General features: G+C 48.8%; 1 protein-coding gene across 1 annotated transcript in view; it reads right to left on the bottom strand.

Annotated features, from left to right (window-relative positions):
* iqcb1 (IQ motif containing B1) overlaps nucleotides 1–15,572 on the bottom strand; it is a gene marked incomplete at both ends in the record, with an annotated part of 53,137 nt that overhangs the window by 9,781 nt on the left and 27,784 nt on the right. Inside the window, 4 exons of the mRNA XM_083638312.1 lie at nucleotides 3,968–4,124; nucleotides 5,382–5,519; nucleotides 10,647–10,801; nucleotides 13,324–13,399. Coding sequence (XP_083494438.1) covers nucleotides 3,968–4,124; nucleotides 5,382–5,519; nucleotides 10,647–10,801; nucleotides 13,324–13,399 — 526 coding nt within the window. The remainder of the gene's footprint in view (nucleotides 1–3,967; nucleotides 4,125–5,381; nucleotides 5,520–10,646; nucleotides 10,802–13,323; nucleotides 13,400–15,572) is intronic.

The following is a 15,572-nucleotide window of genomic DNA, read 5'->3' as shown; positions in this document are numbered from 1 at the left end:
CGATTAGTTTGATTTGTTGATGTTGGGGCCATGCTGTGCTCTGAAACTAAACCTGCTACTTGTGAACTTGTGATGGTGGTTTGGCTGATCATCTTTGGGAGTGGGAAGAGTGGGGGCACTTTTGTGTTGCCGTCCCCTTCCCCGAGGCCGGTTCCTAACATAATTAGGGGGTCGCCCGCTTTTCTTGTTCGTCAGCACGTCGTCTGAGTATATATATATATATATTTTATATGTTTGTCTGGTGGGCAGTCTTTGTGCAGGTGGTAAATGGTGTGCATGGAGCTGAGGAAGCTCATGGTGGTAAAGCTGGTGGAGATGTTTGTTGGAGGAGGAGCCGGTCAGAGGGGACCAGTAAGACTGAGGATGGGCGTGACAAGGCAGGGCCGTCAGTAGCACCGTTTCTCCTCTTTCTGTGTAGACTGCTACCCTACAAGAGTCCCATCTCCGTACATAGACTTGCCTGTGACTCTGACTCCCAAGCCGTCTAAATCAGTGATACACACGTATTTACAAGTGTCACAGAAACATTTCAAAGCCACATATTGAGAAGGGTTCATCGCTTCTCGACGTCGGAGTTAGAAAGCTCGACGCTGCTCATAAATGCCTCTTTTCATCTGAAGTCTGTGCTGGTGATATTTTTTCCAGGTTAGAGCTCTCAGCCGTCACAGCGCCACTCTGGCCAAAGGCTCGGTAAAAAATATCACCAGCACAGACTTCAGATGAAAAGAGGCATTTATGAGCAGCGACAAGCTTTCTAACCCCGACGTCGAGAAGCTATGAACTCTTCTTCTCAATATGTGGCTTTGAAATGTTTCTGTGACACTTGTAAATACGTCTGTATCGCTGATTTAGACGGCTTGGGAGTCAGAGTGACAGGCAAGTCTATGTACGGAGACTCTTGTAGGGTAGCAGTCTACACAGAAAGAGGAGAAACGGTGCTACTGACGGCCCTGCCTTGTCACGCCCCTCCTCAGTCTTACTGGTCCCCTCTGACCGGCTCCTCCTCCAACAAACCTCTCCACCAGCTTTACCACCATGAGCTTCCTCAGCTCCATGCAAAGGCACCTTGACTAACACCATTTACCACCTGCACAAAGACTGCCCACCAGACAAACATAAAATATATATATACACACACACACACGACGTGCTGACGAATGAGAAAAGCAGACGAGCACCCAATTATGTTAGGAACCGGCCTCGGGGAACCGGACCGCAACACAAAAGTGCCCCCACTCTTCCCACTCCCAAGGATGTTCAGCCAAACCACCATCACAAGTTCACAAGTAGCACGTTTAGTTTCAGAGCACAGCATGGCCCCAACACAACTAACCAATCAAACTAATCCCCAACCTTAAATTTACCTAAGAAAAGAAAATGATGGATTAAATAAGAGACACAGCTCTTACCTATAAGCTCCTACAAAATAAACATCAGAAAATGTTACAAAAAACTAAAGGGCTTCTCCCCCTACTTTCTGCTACTTGGGTAAGTGTTATTTACAGTGTACAAAAGTGTAGATCTGGAAGGTAACTATTTACAGTTTAGACTGCACAGGTCTACCAAGATAAAGACACATCTTAATAAAGTTCTGCAGAACTACTAAAGTAGGTCTACACACAGTTCCTACCTGACAGAACACAGCAGTCAGCACAGCAGCCATCATCGTTGGGAATGAGGAGAGCAAGGGGCGACAGGATGGCATCAGCTGGCTTAAATGCTCTCCACCAGCCAATCAGCCAGCAGCAATCTGACACCTGACCAGGCCAATTAGGATGAACACCACCTGCATCTCATTTCTCAATCACACACACACAGAGGAGGAAAGGAATGATGAACACGAGAGAAATATACAAGGACTGAATGTGAACATTAGCTGTAGCTAATTGAGTTTATAATGACTCAGAGCTTGGGACACCTTGTATATTAGCCTGTATTATCCCATACATGTAAAAAGCAGCTGTGATTAGGCTTACAAATTAGGCTTACAACATATACAGTATATAAAATATGTGACTGTGTGTGTGTTTTGTACATGATTAGTTCATTAACTATGGGCTTAATTATAAATGAGTTCTGACTGAACGTTACTATAAAGCACACATGGGCAACATACGGCCCCCCTGTGTGGCGGGTATGTGTTAGAGGGTAGACACAGGAAAATACTGTCACAGAGGACTAAGAGATGATTTACCATCTAACCCTTAGCCTCTTACTTTTGCTCTCAAAGTGCACCAGATTGATGCATTTTACTGTAAAATGTACACAATTTTCTAAAAGCCCCATAGCGGACCTGAAAATGTCCCCGATTTTCATTTGAGAAATCTGGTCACCTTAGTGAAGGCAGACTTCTTCTGTCAAGCCATGAAGGAAAAACGCGACAATATCCGTGGGAAATGGCAAAGTCAACTGAATTTCAAAATAAAATGGAGTTACTACAACAGTGTTGAGCAGAGAGAGAGAGAGTGATTGACGGGTGGCTATCACGTGGGGCTTTCTCCCCGTCGGTAAACAAATCTTCAGGAGAGAGAATAGTGACCGAAGAAGCAAGATGGACAATGAAAAGTTAATCCATTTAGTACAACAGCATCCAGTTCTCTATGACAGCAGTCACCCAAGAAGGAGACCTGGTTATACATATCCAGCATCAATAGCACATTAAATATATCCGATTTATTTTACCTACCTAATTCGGGACCACACGTGACAAAAAAAAACACTCGGGAGAGAGGAGAGGCGCTTGTAACTCTGCTCAGGTGAACGTGGAATAGGCGTGCAGTGTGATCGCAAAAGCGTGTGATAGGTTCACGCCCAGCTCAAGGTATGTAGGCGTAGGCGTGGGTTGAGGCAAGGCAGGTGCCCTGTGTGAACGTAGCGTACGGCTCTCTCCAGATCGGCAGAGGGTGGAGCAGCGACCGGGGCAGCAGGGGGAAATTGGTCAAGTACAATTGGGGAGAAAATGGGGGCGGGGGGGGGGGGTGAATTAGACAGGTGTAGACTATCAAATTGTAGTGATCCCCATCATCAGATCAGTTCAGAAATCTCAGTTTCATTTGACAATGCTGATAGCCATAGAAAAATGTATGTACTGTGTGATATTGTGATATTGTGATATTGCTCCTGCTAGCATAGCAGCATGTTTTGCAGAGAGACTCGCCAAACTGAGCATCCCGTCTGAATGAGCTGATTCAGCATGAAAGACAAGACAGTAAGACAGGTAACACTGGTAACACTTTGAAATATATGGGACCCGTTTTTAGCCTACCTCAATGAGGTTAGGGGCGACTCGCCCGGCTGGTTTCCTATAGACCCCCTTGCGTGAGATCTCGACTGCAAGCACATAAGCATCTTACGTGGCTGGTCCTGTAGCACCACTGTGATGGTGAATGTTCATTATGTTGTACGTTTGTTTTTGTTTGTTTTTTCTTGTGTCTGAGCCGGTCTGTTTTGTTTTGTTTGTGTTCCATAGAAAAATTTAAATGAAATATTGAAAACAAAAAAAACAATACTTGTACTTGAGTAGGATTTCTCAGTACTCTTTCCACCTCGGCTCTGCACTTTAACTTTAACTGAGTGTTGAGCAGAGTACTGCAGCACCTCGGCTCTGCACTTTAACTTTAACTGAGTGTTGAGCAGAGTACTGCAGCACCTCGGCTCTGCACTTTAACTTTAACTGAGTGTTGAGCAGAGTACTGCAGCACCTCGGCTCTGCACTTTAACTTTAACTGAGTGTTGAGCAGAGTACTGCAGCACCAACTTCACCAGCCGGGGGAATGCATTCTAAATAGTACATCTTCATCTTGTCGGTTAACCCATTGATACCTGATGCAGCATTTGCGTGTATATCCCTCATTTGTGTGTGTATCCCTTTAAGACCTTAAGGTCTTAAAGGGATACACACACAAATGCTCCATCAATGATCCGAGGGTCAGCATTTCTTGTGTGTGTGTGTGTGTGTGTGTGTTACCGCGGAGTGTCTCCAGCTGGGTGTGTATGTGCTGCAGTAGCTCCTCCCTCCTCTGTTCCTCCCTCCTCTCCCCCTCCTCCCCCCTCTGCAGCACAGCCAGCAGGAGGCGCTGCACCGAGTCATGGAGAGACACACACTGCTGAGAGGACGAAGAGGACTGAAAGAGAGAGAGAGACAGACAGACCACAATGAACACAAATGGAAATATAAATGTGTTCTCAATCCACATACAACAGTCACCGCTGTTTTTCACTGTTTCCTCCCCCTCACTTCTTTGCATATTATCTGTTGAAGAACACACTTAACAAGTTGAGCCGTTGACACTTAACAACAGTTTGAGGATCACTAAATAATATAATTTGTGAGCAAACTAAGCTTGTTCAGTGCAAACCAAGCTTGTTCATCAACTTTCAGGGTGATCTTCTCTGAATGGTGCTTTTAGGAGTACCAACATTCAAATAAGCATAATCTTCTAACTCTTTTCACATTTCAATGTATGACATCATTTGAAAGTTTACAATCTGACTTTCATAACCTGTGAAAAACTGGAAAATGACCTTGGACTACTTGTTACCAAAAACACCTGGCTGTCCCTCTCCGTGATTTTGACCAAATCCTCTCCAAACTGGAGTCAGATTCAGAGTTCTAGTTGGATGTAGCCGTATCTAAGGCCGGATTCACACATGATCTAGTCTTTTGTCTTCTTATGCTGATACACTACATTACTGCATGCTGCAGAGCTCTCTCTGGGTCTGATACACTATGTTACTGCATGCTGCAGAGCTCTCTCTGGGTCTGATACACCTTACGTTACTGCATGCTGCAGAGCTCTCTCTGGGTTAGGGGTGGGAGACTTAAGCCAGCTGGGGTCGGAAGTGAACCGTTCACTTGGCCAGTCATATGCCAGTGGTGGATTCAGTCCTCACCAATCAGACTTTGCGATCAGACAACACGGGAGGCGCAGCCCATTTTTCCGAAGCGCGCTCTCATCGGTGCTACGACCTGTCACTCATTCAATTTCAACCCGCCTTCAAAGCCAGCAGTGGCTGTGAAGTGGCACAGACTCACTTATGTAGTATGCGGAGCGCAGCGATTCAACGTCATATTTGAGTCTGGGGAGAGACTACACAGGATCAGGCGCTCTGCATTGACGCCCCCCCACGCTCCATTCATAGTCAATGGCCGTAGTCCTTCAGGCTCCAGCAGGGGGCGATGCAGGGGGGCAGCGTCAAAAACATGCAGAGGTCTTACGGCAAGAGAGCTCATGGCGATCCAACTTTTGGGGGGGGGATGCAACCTGACGTCACACTGCAGCTGGCCAATCTAGACGCCACACACACACACACACACACACACACTCACTCAGACACACACACACACACACAGACACACGCGTACACACACAGTGACCTACAGGGTGCAGAGCGACGTACTCCTCCACCTGCCTCTTCAGCTCTGCCCTCCGACTGTCCGTCAAACCCTTCTGACCAATCCAGAGAGAGGGGGCGGGTGGTGCCTGCAGGGCTCTGCGTTTCTTCAGGAAGCCACGCCCCTGAAAGGGAGCAGAGCCAGTACCCACAGTCAGCTGTCACTGTCTGAGCGGCAAAACACTCTGTGTGAAACCATTGGTAGTAAATAGTGTAAGATTCATAAGCTAAATAATTGAATGCATGAATAAATCATACGTTAATTACTAAGACAATAAGCTAATTACAATATTTGAGTTCACTTAGTAAAAGGGATATTTTAGGTGTAGTTATATTTACCTATTTATGTTTATGTTACACTGCTGAATCTACCTCTTTGTGGTTAACTCACATTTATGCGTGATTTCTATTCGCACATAGGTTACGCAACAACCACGCCCTGTGCCCGCCTACGCAGCAGTCAAGCGCCGGGATTGGCCAGGCGCCCATGCTCACGTGAGACTGACAAGGTGAAGGCCACAACAGACTCGTCCGCCTCGTATAAAGCTTAATAACAACTGATTCACTTGGACTTGTCTATTCATAGTATTCCCATGATGTCACATGCATTTCCGACCAATATGGCTCTTACACTACACTGTGTGTGTAATTAGATTGTAATCACCTGTTAATTGATTACAATCAGACCAAGATGTCTGTGGTGATGTCACAGAATACTATCAATAAACCACTGGTCTACTTGTTGCTGTGAGTTTTGTATTGTTGTGCTAACATTCTGGTATGATAAACATGGACCTGGAACCATTCTGCCTATGTTTGAATCTGGTTTTCTATTTTGACACTTATGAGCACTCAGTGCAGACTCAGAGTAGTTAACTGTTTCTTTAATGATTAATACATGTCAGTTCGTGAATATATTAGTTAATCATTAGATAGTTGCTGATTAGTCGGTCAATTCCTGAATAGAGTGGTTAATGATTAGTAAATGTGAAAATAATAATAATATTAATAATTGAAAACAAAAAAAATATATATATACCCACCACCACCACCACCACCACCACATCAATTGTGTTAGGGTATGGTCGTGGTTAAGAAAACCCTAATCTTAAGCACATCTATTTGACTTGCTGCATGTTCTGTGTGTTTGAGCTGGGTTGTAGTCCAGTGGTGAAAGACCATGCCTTCCAACCCAAAGGTTTGTGGTTTGAATCCCGGTACGGACACTAAAACCTTTTCAAGTCTTTCATTGGGAAAGCCATAACAAAACTGCCTAGAGATCCATTGTAAGTTACCTAGGCTGATGGTCTAGGGGTTAAGGCGGTCACCTTAACAACCGCATACATCGGAGAAGTGCAGGTTCGATTCCTGCAGGGGATTTGAAGTCGTCTCCCCACCCCTCCCCCCCCCCCCCCCACCCCATCCCCTCCTCTGCCATCTCCTGGCCTCCTTCCTTCACCGTGTTCTCACTCAACCACTCTCACCATCTCTGCAGGGACTGTGCCTGCTCCCCTCTCTCCTGTGCGGGTCAGTCCCTGCAGAGATGGTAGTAGAGTGGTTGAGTGCGAACAGGGTGAGAGGAAGGAGGCTGGGAGATACATAGATAGATGGCAGAGGAGGGAATTTTGTGGAAGGGAGACAGGAGGGAGTTAGGACAGGTTGGAGTAAAGTGGGGAGGCGGGGGTCCTGCAGATCTCCCTGTCCTCTCTCTCCTGCCTTGTCCTCTCTCTCCCTGTCCTCTCTCGCCTGCCTTGTCCTCTCTCGCCTGCCTTGTCCTCTCTCTCCTCTCTTGTCCTCTCTCCTGCCTTGTCCTCTCTCTTCTCTCTCCTGCCTTGTCCTCTCTTCTCTCTCCTGCCTTGAAGTCCTCTCTCCTGCCTTGTCCTCTCTCTCCTGCCTATCTCCCACCTCTCTCTCCCTGTCCTCTCTCTCTCTCCTGCCTTGTCCTCTCTCTCACCCCCCACAATGGATCTCTAGGCAGTTTTGTTATGGCTTTCCCCAACAAACGACTCGAAAAGGTTTTATTGTCCTTAATAAACAGATCACTATTCAAAACTTGACAAGACAAAACTGAACTAAACCAAACACATACAGTAGGCTAAGCCCCTGCAAATGGGCCCAGTTACAGTATGTAGGCAGCAGTCCTGGTGCCTTCCCCTGTCAGAAGCAGGGACATGAATTGAAGGATGCAGCCCCTCCTATGCAGAGACAAACATCATTAGTTTTCAATTAACCACACAATACAACAAGAGTCCCCTTCAACACAACTATTATTACATTGACTTTCCCATACGTCATCATTTATAATGACTCCATTTATAATGACTCCAAGTAGTTTAACCCCTCAAAAATTAGTTTTACAGTTTTTCACAAAAGACTTGCTCCTGGCCAATCCCGGTGCTTGACTGCTGCGTAGGCGGGCACAGGGCGTGGTTATTGCGTAACCTATGTGCGAATAGAAATCACGCCACATTTACGTGAGTAGAAGTCCTCCTTGATTCTGATTGGTTCTGTTCAGACATGTTTTGGGTGGGAACACGGAAGTGACAGAGTGTATTGTGACATGTGAAGTGACAGAGTGTATTGTGACATGTGAAGTGACAGAGTGTATTGTGACATGTGAAGTGACAGAGTGTATTGTGACATGTGAAGTGTGGAGTTAAGTAAAGCTCCGTCTGGCTGTTTGCTATTAACCCAGAGTGATTTATCCGACCACCTAGCGAACCCCCACGTTACAATAGATAGATATATCAATAGATAGATATATCAATAGATAGATATATCAATAGATAGATATATCAATAGTATGGATGTAATGAGCGTGACGTCACCCAGTGATTTAGTATGGATGTAATGAGCGTGACGTCACCCAGTGATTTAGTATGGATGAAATGAGCGTGACGTCACCCAGTGATTTTTGAGGGCGCAAAATGAAGCCTTCATGCACATATTTCCAGGTAATGTTTCCCGGAGAATTCTGGGAAATCCGTGCACTGCGCGGGGGTGTGTCATGTGGTGCGGGGGTGTGTCACGTGGTACGGGAGTGTGTTACGTGGTGCGGGGGTGTGTCACGTGGTGCGGGGGTGTGTCACGTGGTGCGGGGGTGTGTCACGTGGTGCGGGGGTGTGTCACGTGGTGCGGGGGTGTGTCACGCGGTGCGGGGGTGTGTCACGTGGTGCGGGGGTGTGTCACGCGGTGCGGGGGTGTGTCACATGGTGCGGGGGTGTGTCACGTGGTGCGGGGGTGTGTCACGTGGTGCGGGGGTGTGTCACGCGGTGCGGGGGTGTGTCACGCGGTGCGGGGGTGTGTCACGTGGTGCGGGGGTGTGTCACGCGGTGCGGGGGTGTGTCACGCGGTGCGGGGGTGTGTCACGCGGTATGGGGGTGTGTCACGCGGTGCGGGGGTGTGTCACGTGGTACGGGGGTGTGTCACGTGGTGCGGGGGTGTGTCACGTGGTACGGGGGTGTGTCACGTGGTGCGGGGGTGTGTCACGTGGTGCGGGGGTGTGTCACGTGGTGCGGGGGTGTGTCACGTGGTGCGGGGGTGTGTCACGCGGTGCGGGGGTGTGTCACGCGGTGCGGGGGTGTGTCACGTGGTGTGGGGGTGTGTCACGTGGTGCGGGGGTGTGTCACGTGGTGCGGGGGTGTGTCACGCGGTGCGGGGGTGTGTCACGCGGTGCGGGGGTGTGTCACGTGGTACGGGGGTGTGTCATGTGGTGCGGGGGTGTGTCACGTGGTGCGGGGGTGTGTCACGCGGTGCAGGGGTGTGTCACGTGGTACGGGGGTGTGTCACGTGGTGCAGCCCAGCCGACCGTCCGCCTGGCTTGTGTTCATTAAACCTCCACAAAGTAAATCCGATTTTGAAATGTACGTTATTTTTGATAAACTGACCTTTTAGCGGGGATCTATTCACCTTATGTTCAGACGCGGGGGTGGGCCAAATTCTTCCGGGTCGTGTTAACACTTTCGGAGGTCACGGTGCCAAATATGAAAGAATGTCATGAAGAAGAGAGTTGTTTTTGTAGGGGACAGTGCAGGGGGTAAAACAAAGAATGTAGCCTACTACTTTGAGCTCGGTACACAGCAAGCAAGCGAGTATCCACTGTTAGCCAGGTCAGATAACGTTATCGTCGACAATGACGAGCACTTTCTTGTAAAACATACCTGGACTCCAACAAAGAAAGCTTCAGATAGTTTTCTCCCTGGAATGCGAGACTTAACGAGCCAGTTACATGGCATTACATTCTTAGACATTGCCGTTTGCTTTTATTTGGTATGTTACATACAATTGGCTAAATTATTAGTTAATTCAGAGTTAGATGATATTGGAGCAGCGCAGCCATTTTATTGTTGTTTTTTTAGCCGGAAGTCGTCACACGACCACACAACCGGGTCAAATGGGAGTGGCTACATAAGGTGGATACAGTTACGTGTGTCTACTAACATTATTACAACGTCATAAAGATAACGCTGTTTCTGATAGTTTGCTAAATTACTACTTGCTAATCTGCTAGCGAGCTATCTGCTTCTGATTCTTCCCATAGCTTTCTGGCAGACTAGATGCCTTGCGGCACATTGCTGCCTCTCACTGGTCGGAACGAAGTATTACTGTTCTTATTTATCCGATGTATTTAACGTCTATCACGCTCGAAATGGGACCATAATTTAGAAAACGGAGGACATGATATGAGAGCATGAAAAAGACTTGACCATAAACTCATTGCGAAAGTGTTTATTTAAGACATAGACCGGAGAGATGTCGGGTGATTTTCTCATTGAGTTCAATGATATCTACTTTATTTCTGCAGTACCCACGTCGACTGCCATTCGAAAGAATACAATTTCTGGAATAGCCTCAAACTAGAGACAGGCTCAACTGTCCACTGACTGAAACACACGCTCCGCCCCCCAGGGGAACAAGCCGGGAGGCACAAATATTGCTTAATCTTAATCTTGTCGGTTAACGGTTAATGATCGGTTAACAAGGGTCAGCATCTCTAGTGTGTGTGTGTGTGTGCGTGTGTGTGCGTGCGTGCGTCTGTGCGTGTGTGTGTGTGTGTGTGCGTGCGTGTGTGTGCGCGCGTGTGTGTGTGTGTGTGTGTACCGCTCTCTGCAGTGTACGGGCAGCCTGCTCCTGTGTTTGTGCATGTCTCAGTGTGTGTGTGTGTGTGTGTGTGTGTGTGCGTGCGTGCGTGCATGCGTGCGTGCGTGTGTGTGTGTGCGCGTGTGTGTGTGTGTGTGTGTGTGTGTGTGTACCGCTCTCTGCAGTGTACGGGCAGCCTGCTCCTGTGTTTGTGCATGTCTCAGTGTGTGTGTGTTGTAGCGGCGGCGCTCTCTGAATCCTCTCCAGGTTTTCTGGATCACCACGGCCGCACAGCGCTCTACCTCTGACAGGTAGGACCCCACCTGCTCTGCTCACACATACAGACGCGCACGCACACACACGCACGCACACACGCACACACGCACACGCACACACACACACACACACACACACACACACACACACACACACACACACACACACAGAGAAAGTCCGTTCAAAAGAAGACATTTGAGGGAGGTGGTAAAGAAGGAAGTAAAGTAGGTGTAACCAATACCATTAATGATGGTTTCATTCCATTTCGGTGTTCCGGTGCCAGGGGCAGGGACCTCATGAATGTCATTGGTTACACCTGATTTACATTGTGCTTTACCACCTCAAAATGGTCGCTGTGAAAATATGGAGACGTTTCCCTATCTTTATTCAAGAGCGCGGTCAATTGGAGAGTATGATTTATTGATTTCATGTTCAGATTATGGAAGACTTTGCCTCAAACAGCCCTCGCACTCAAATAGCCCCACTTGCTCTTATGGCCCAATTCCACAGCAGCTAGTAGCGCGGTCCCGCTCCGCTCGACTCGACTTTTGGTCTCATCCCACCGTCAAAAACCGGCCCAGCTCGGTTTGATTTTAGGCCGAGTCGTGCTACTTTTGGTCCCTGCCTCGTCGGGGTACTTCGGGCTGGCGAGTAGGTCCCAAATGGTGACGTAAAACTCTGATGGCTACTGATTGGTCAGAGAGAATCGTGTTTACTCTGTCTACTGACTGTCAATGCAATGCTGGCGGCTGCATACCAGTTTAGTGGTCTTACCTTATCTTCTGTTATGTATATTTCCATCAGTATTTTGTGTCGCTGCCTTCACCTCCGGTGAAATAAAATCGTGGCGGGTGTTCAATTGTCTGAGAAAAAAGTCCGCTGCTCGCTCAGGGAGCTCTGTAGCTGAGAGGAGGCTGCAGCGCTCCGCTAGGCCGCAGCGGGTGTTTGGAAGCCCCGGTCTTGCCTGGTGAGAGGCTGCGGGGTAGAGGCTTCACTCTGTTGCGCCTCTCCCGTCCCCGCACAGCACAGCACATGCCTGTGATATCATTCTCTTGGCCGATTGTCACATTTGCCCATGTACACTGTAGGTCATTTAGAGGCACCAGTATTTCATAAACAGTTTAAAAGTTCTGTGGATGGATTTAATTGTAACGTTATGTTATAGCCGAAGGACAGATATGCGGTCGCTATTTTTAGACGACCAGCTGTGGGCGGGGGTGGGTGGGGGCACATGATCCGCGGTGGAAGCAAAACGTCAATAGGGCTGATACGATTAGAGCCGAGTGGTGACGAGCTGTACAGGGCAGTAAAATGTGGTGGAAATGAGCCATTAGATTTGCTCTGCTTGTGCTCAAACTGTCACGCTTGCACTCAAATAAATCGTATTTAAGTGGCTTCCTTCCTACACAATTTCCATTTCAAATTTCCAGACTTCTCTGTAGATCTTTTCAGACCATATTATTTGACATCCGCATAGGCCTACACTCTTAAACTGTTCACATGTATGTTACATTCTGACTATATTATGTTGCAAATAATTGCCAGAAGTTTGTAGCTAGGTACTGTAGCTCAGTGGTTAGTTTGTAGCTAGGTACTGTAGCTCAGTGGTTAGTTTGTAGCTAGGTACTGTAGCTCAGTGGTTAGTTTGTAGCTAGGTACTGTAGCTCAGTGGTTAGTTTGTAGCTAGGTACTGTAGCTCAGTGGTTAGTTTGTAGCTAGGTACTGTAGCTCAGTGGTTGGTTTGTAGCTAGGTACTGTAGCTCAGTGGTTAGTTTGTAGCTAGGTACTGTAGCTCAGTGGTTAGTTTGTAGCTAGGTACTGTAGCTCAGTGGTTGGTTTGTAGCTAGGTACTGTAGCTCAGTGGTTGGTTTGTAGCTAGGTACTGTAGCTCAGTGGTTGGTTTGTAGCTAGGTACTGTAGCTCAGTGGTTTGTAGCTAGGTACTGTAGCTCAGTGGTTAGTTTGTAGCTAGGTACTGTAGCTCAGTGGTTAGTTTGTAGCTAGGTACTGTAGCTCAGTGGTTAGTTTGTAGCTAGGTACTGTAGCTCAGTGGTTGGTTTGTAGCTAGGTACTGTAGCTCAGTGGTTAGTTTGTAGCTAGGTACTGTAGCTCAGTGGTTAGTTTGTAGCTAGGTACTGTAGCTCAGTGGTTAGTTTGTAGCTAGGTACTGTAGCTCAGTGGTTGGTTTGTAGCTAGGTACTGTAGCTCAGTGGTTAGTTTGTAGCTAGGTACTGTAGCTCAGTGGTTAGTTTGTAGCTAGGTACTGTAGCTCAGTGGTTAGTTTGTAGCTAGGTACTGTAGCTCAGTGGTTAGTTTGTAGCTAGGTACTGTAGCTCAGTGGTTAGTTTGTAGCTAGGCACTGTAGCTCAGTCGTTAGTTTGTAGCTAGGTACTGTAGCTCAGTCGTTAGTTTGTAGCTAGGTACTGTAGCTCAGTGGTTAGTTTGTAGCTAGGTACTGTAGCTCAGTGGTTCTCAAATAGTGGCTTACGAGTACGACGAGTACGTGTGTGTGTGTGTGTGTGTGTGTGTGTGTGTGTGTGTGTGTGTGTTGTGTGTGTGTGTGTGTGTGTGTCACCAGGGGGCAGCAGCTGCAGCAGTTGTCTCTGTCTCTGGTGGAAGTCCCTCCTCGCCCGCTGTCTCCTCAGATTCACCTGAACATGACATCATCACATGACATGCCATCACAACAAAGAGGCAAGCAAACATGCAGGCTAACCTCCCATCAGTGAGCTCGTTCCTTGGGTCAGTGAATAAAGAAAAAGGGGAAAACTGTTTTGGACAAAATTCAATATGGTGGAAAAACTAACAAAAAACTGCTATGGAACTTTTATTTATTTATTCATTTGACATGGATAATACATAAGCATTGCTACATAAAATGCCACTGATGCAACTGATGCAGTGTATATAGGACTTCTAGCCATAGCTCATTTGATGCAGTGTATATAGGACTTCTAGCCATAGCTCATTTGATGCAGTGTATATAGGACTTCTAGCCATAGCTCATTTGATGCAGTGTATATAGGACTTCTAGCCATAGCTCATTTGATGCAGTGTATATAGGACTTCTAGCCATAGCTCATTTGATGCAGTGTATATAGGACTTCTAGCCATAGCTCATTTGATGCAGTGTATATAGGACTTCTAGCCATAGCTCATTTGATGCAGTGCATATAGGACTTCTAGCCATAGCTCATTTGATGCAGTGTATATAGGACTTCTAGCCATAGCTCATTTGCAGTCCTTGTCCTTGCCGACTGCATTGTACTGCACGTAGTACACTGACTGTATGCAAGTACCTCATACAACCCCACATCAAAAAACGGAACTATCCCTTTATCCCTACCCCTTTTTAGTGGGGGGGGAGGGGTAGGATCATGTCAGTGGGGGGGAGGGGTAGAATCATGTCAGTGGGGGGGAGGGGTAGGATCATGTCAGTGGGGGGGGGAGGGGCAGAATCATGTCAGTGGGGGGGGGTAGGATCATGTCAGTGGGGGGGGGGGAGGGGTAGGATCATGTCAGTGGGGGGGGGAGGTAGGATCATGTCAGTGGGGGGGCTGGGAGGGGTAGGATCATGTCAGTGGGGGGGGGGAGGGGTAGGATCATGTCAGTGGGGGGGGGGTAGGATCATGTCAGTGGGGGGGGGGGGGTAGAATCATGTCAGTGGGGGGGTAGGATCATGTCAGTGGGGGGGGGAGGGGTAGGATCATGTCAGTGGGAGGGGGGGGTAGAATCATGTCAGTGGGGGGGGGGTAGGATCATGTCAGTGGGGGGGAGGGGCAGAATCATGTCAGTGGGGGGGGAGGGGTAGGATCATGTCAGTGGGGGGGGGTAGGATCATGTCAGTGGGGGGGGGGTAGGATCATGTCAGTGGGGGGGCTGGGAGGGGTAGGATCATGTCAGTGGGGGGGGGTAGGATCATGTCAGTGGGGGAGGGGTAGGATCATGTCAGTGGGGGGGGGAGGGGTAGGATCATGTCAGTGGGGGGGGGTAGAATCATGTCAGTGGGGGGGGGGTAGGATCATGTCAGTGGGGGGGAGGGGCAGAATCATGTCAGTGGGGGGGGAGGGGTAGGATCATGTCAGTGGGGGGGGGTAGGATCATGTCAGTGGGGGGGGGTAGGATCATGTCAGTGGGGGGGCTGGGAGGGGTAGAATCATGTCAGTGGGGGGGGAGGGGTAGGATCATGTCAGTGGGGGGGGAGGGGTAGGATCATGTCAGTGGGGGGTAGGATCATGTCAGTGGGGGGGGGAGGGGTAGGATCATGTCAGTGGGGGGGGAGGGGTAGGATCATGTCAGTGGGGGGGGAGGGGTAGGATCATGTCAGTGGGGGGGGGGGTAGGATCATGTCAGTGGGGGGGAGGGGTAGGATCATGTCAGTGGGGGGGGAGGGGTAGGATCATGTCAGTGGGGGGGGAGGGGTAGGATCATGTCAGTGGGGTGGAGGGGTAGGATCATGTCAGTGGGGGGGGGGTAGGATCATGTCAGTGGGGTGGAGGGGTAGGATCATGTCAGTGGGGGGGGGTAGGATCATGTCAGTGGGGGGGGGGTAGGATCATGTCAGTGGGGGGGGGGTAGGATCATGTCAGTGGGGGGGAGGGGTAGGATCATGTCAGTGGGGAGGGGGTAGGATCATGTCAGTGGGGGGGAGGGGTAGGATCATGTCAGTGGGGGGGAGGGGTAGGATCATGTCAGTGGGGGGGGGGGAGGATCATGTCAGTGGGGGGGAGGGGTAGGATCATGTCAGTGGGGGGGGAGGGGTAGGATCATGTCAGTGGGGGGGAGGGGTAGGATCATGTCAGTGGGGGGGAGGGGTAGGATCAT

This window comes from Poromitra crassiceps (assembly GCF_964638095.1).
Source record: "Poromitra crassiceps genome assembly, chromosome: 6".
Lineage (NCBI taxonomy): Eukaryota > Metazoa > Chordata > Actinopteri > Beryciformes > Melamphaidae > Poromitra > Poromitra crassiceps.
This window is presented reverse-complemented; position numbering and strand designations above follow the sequence as displayed.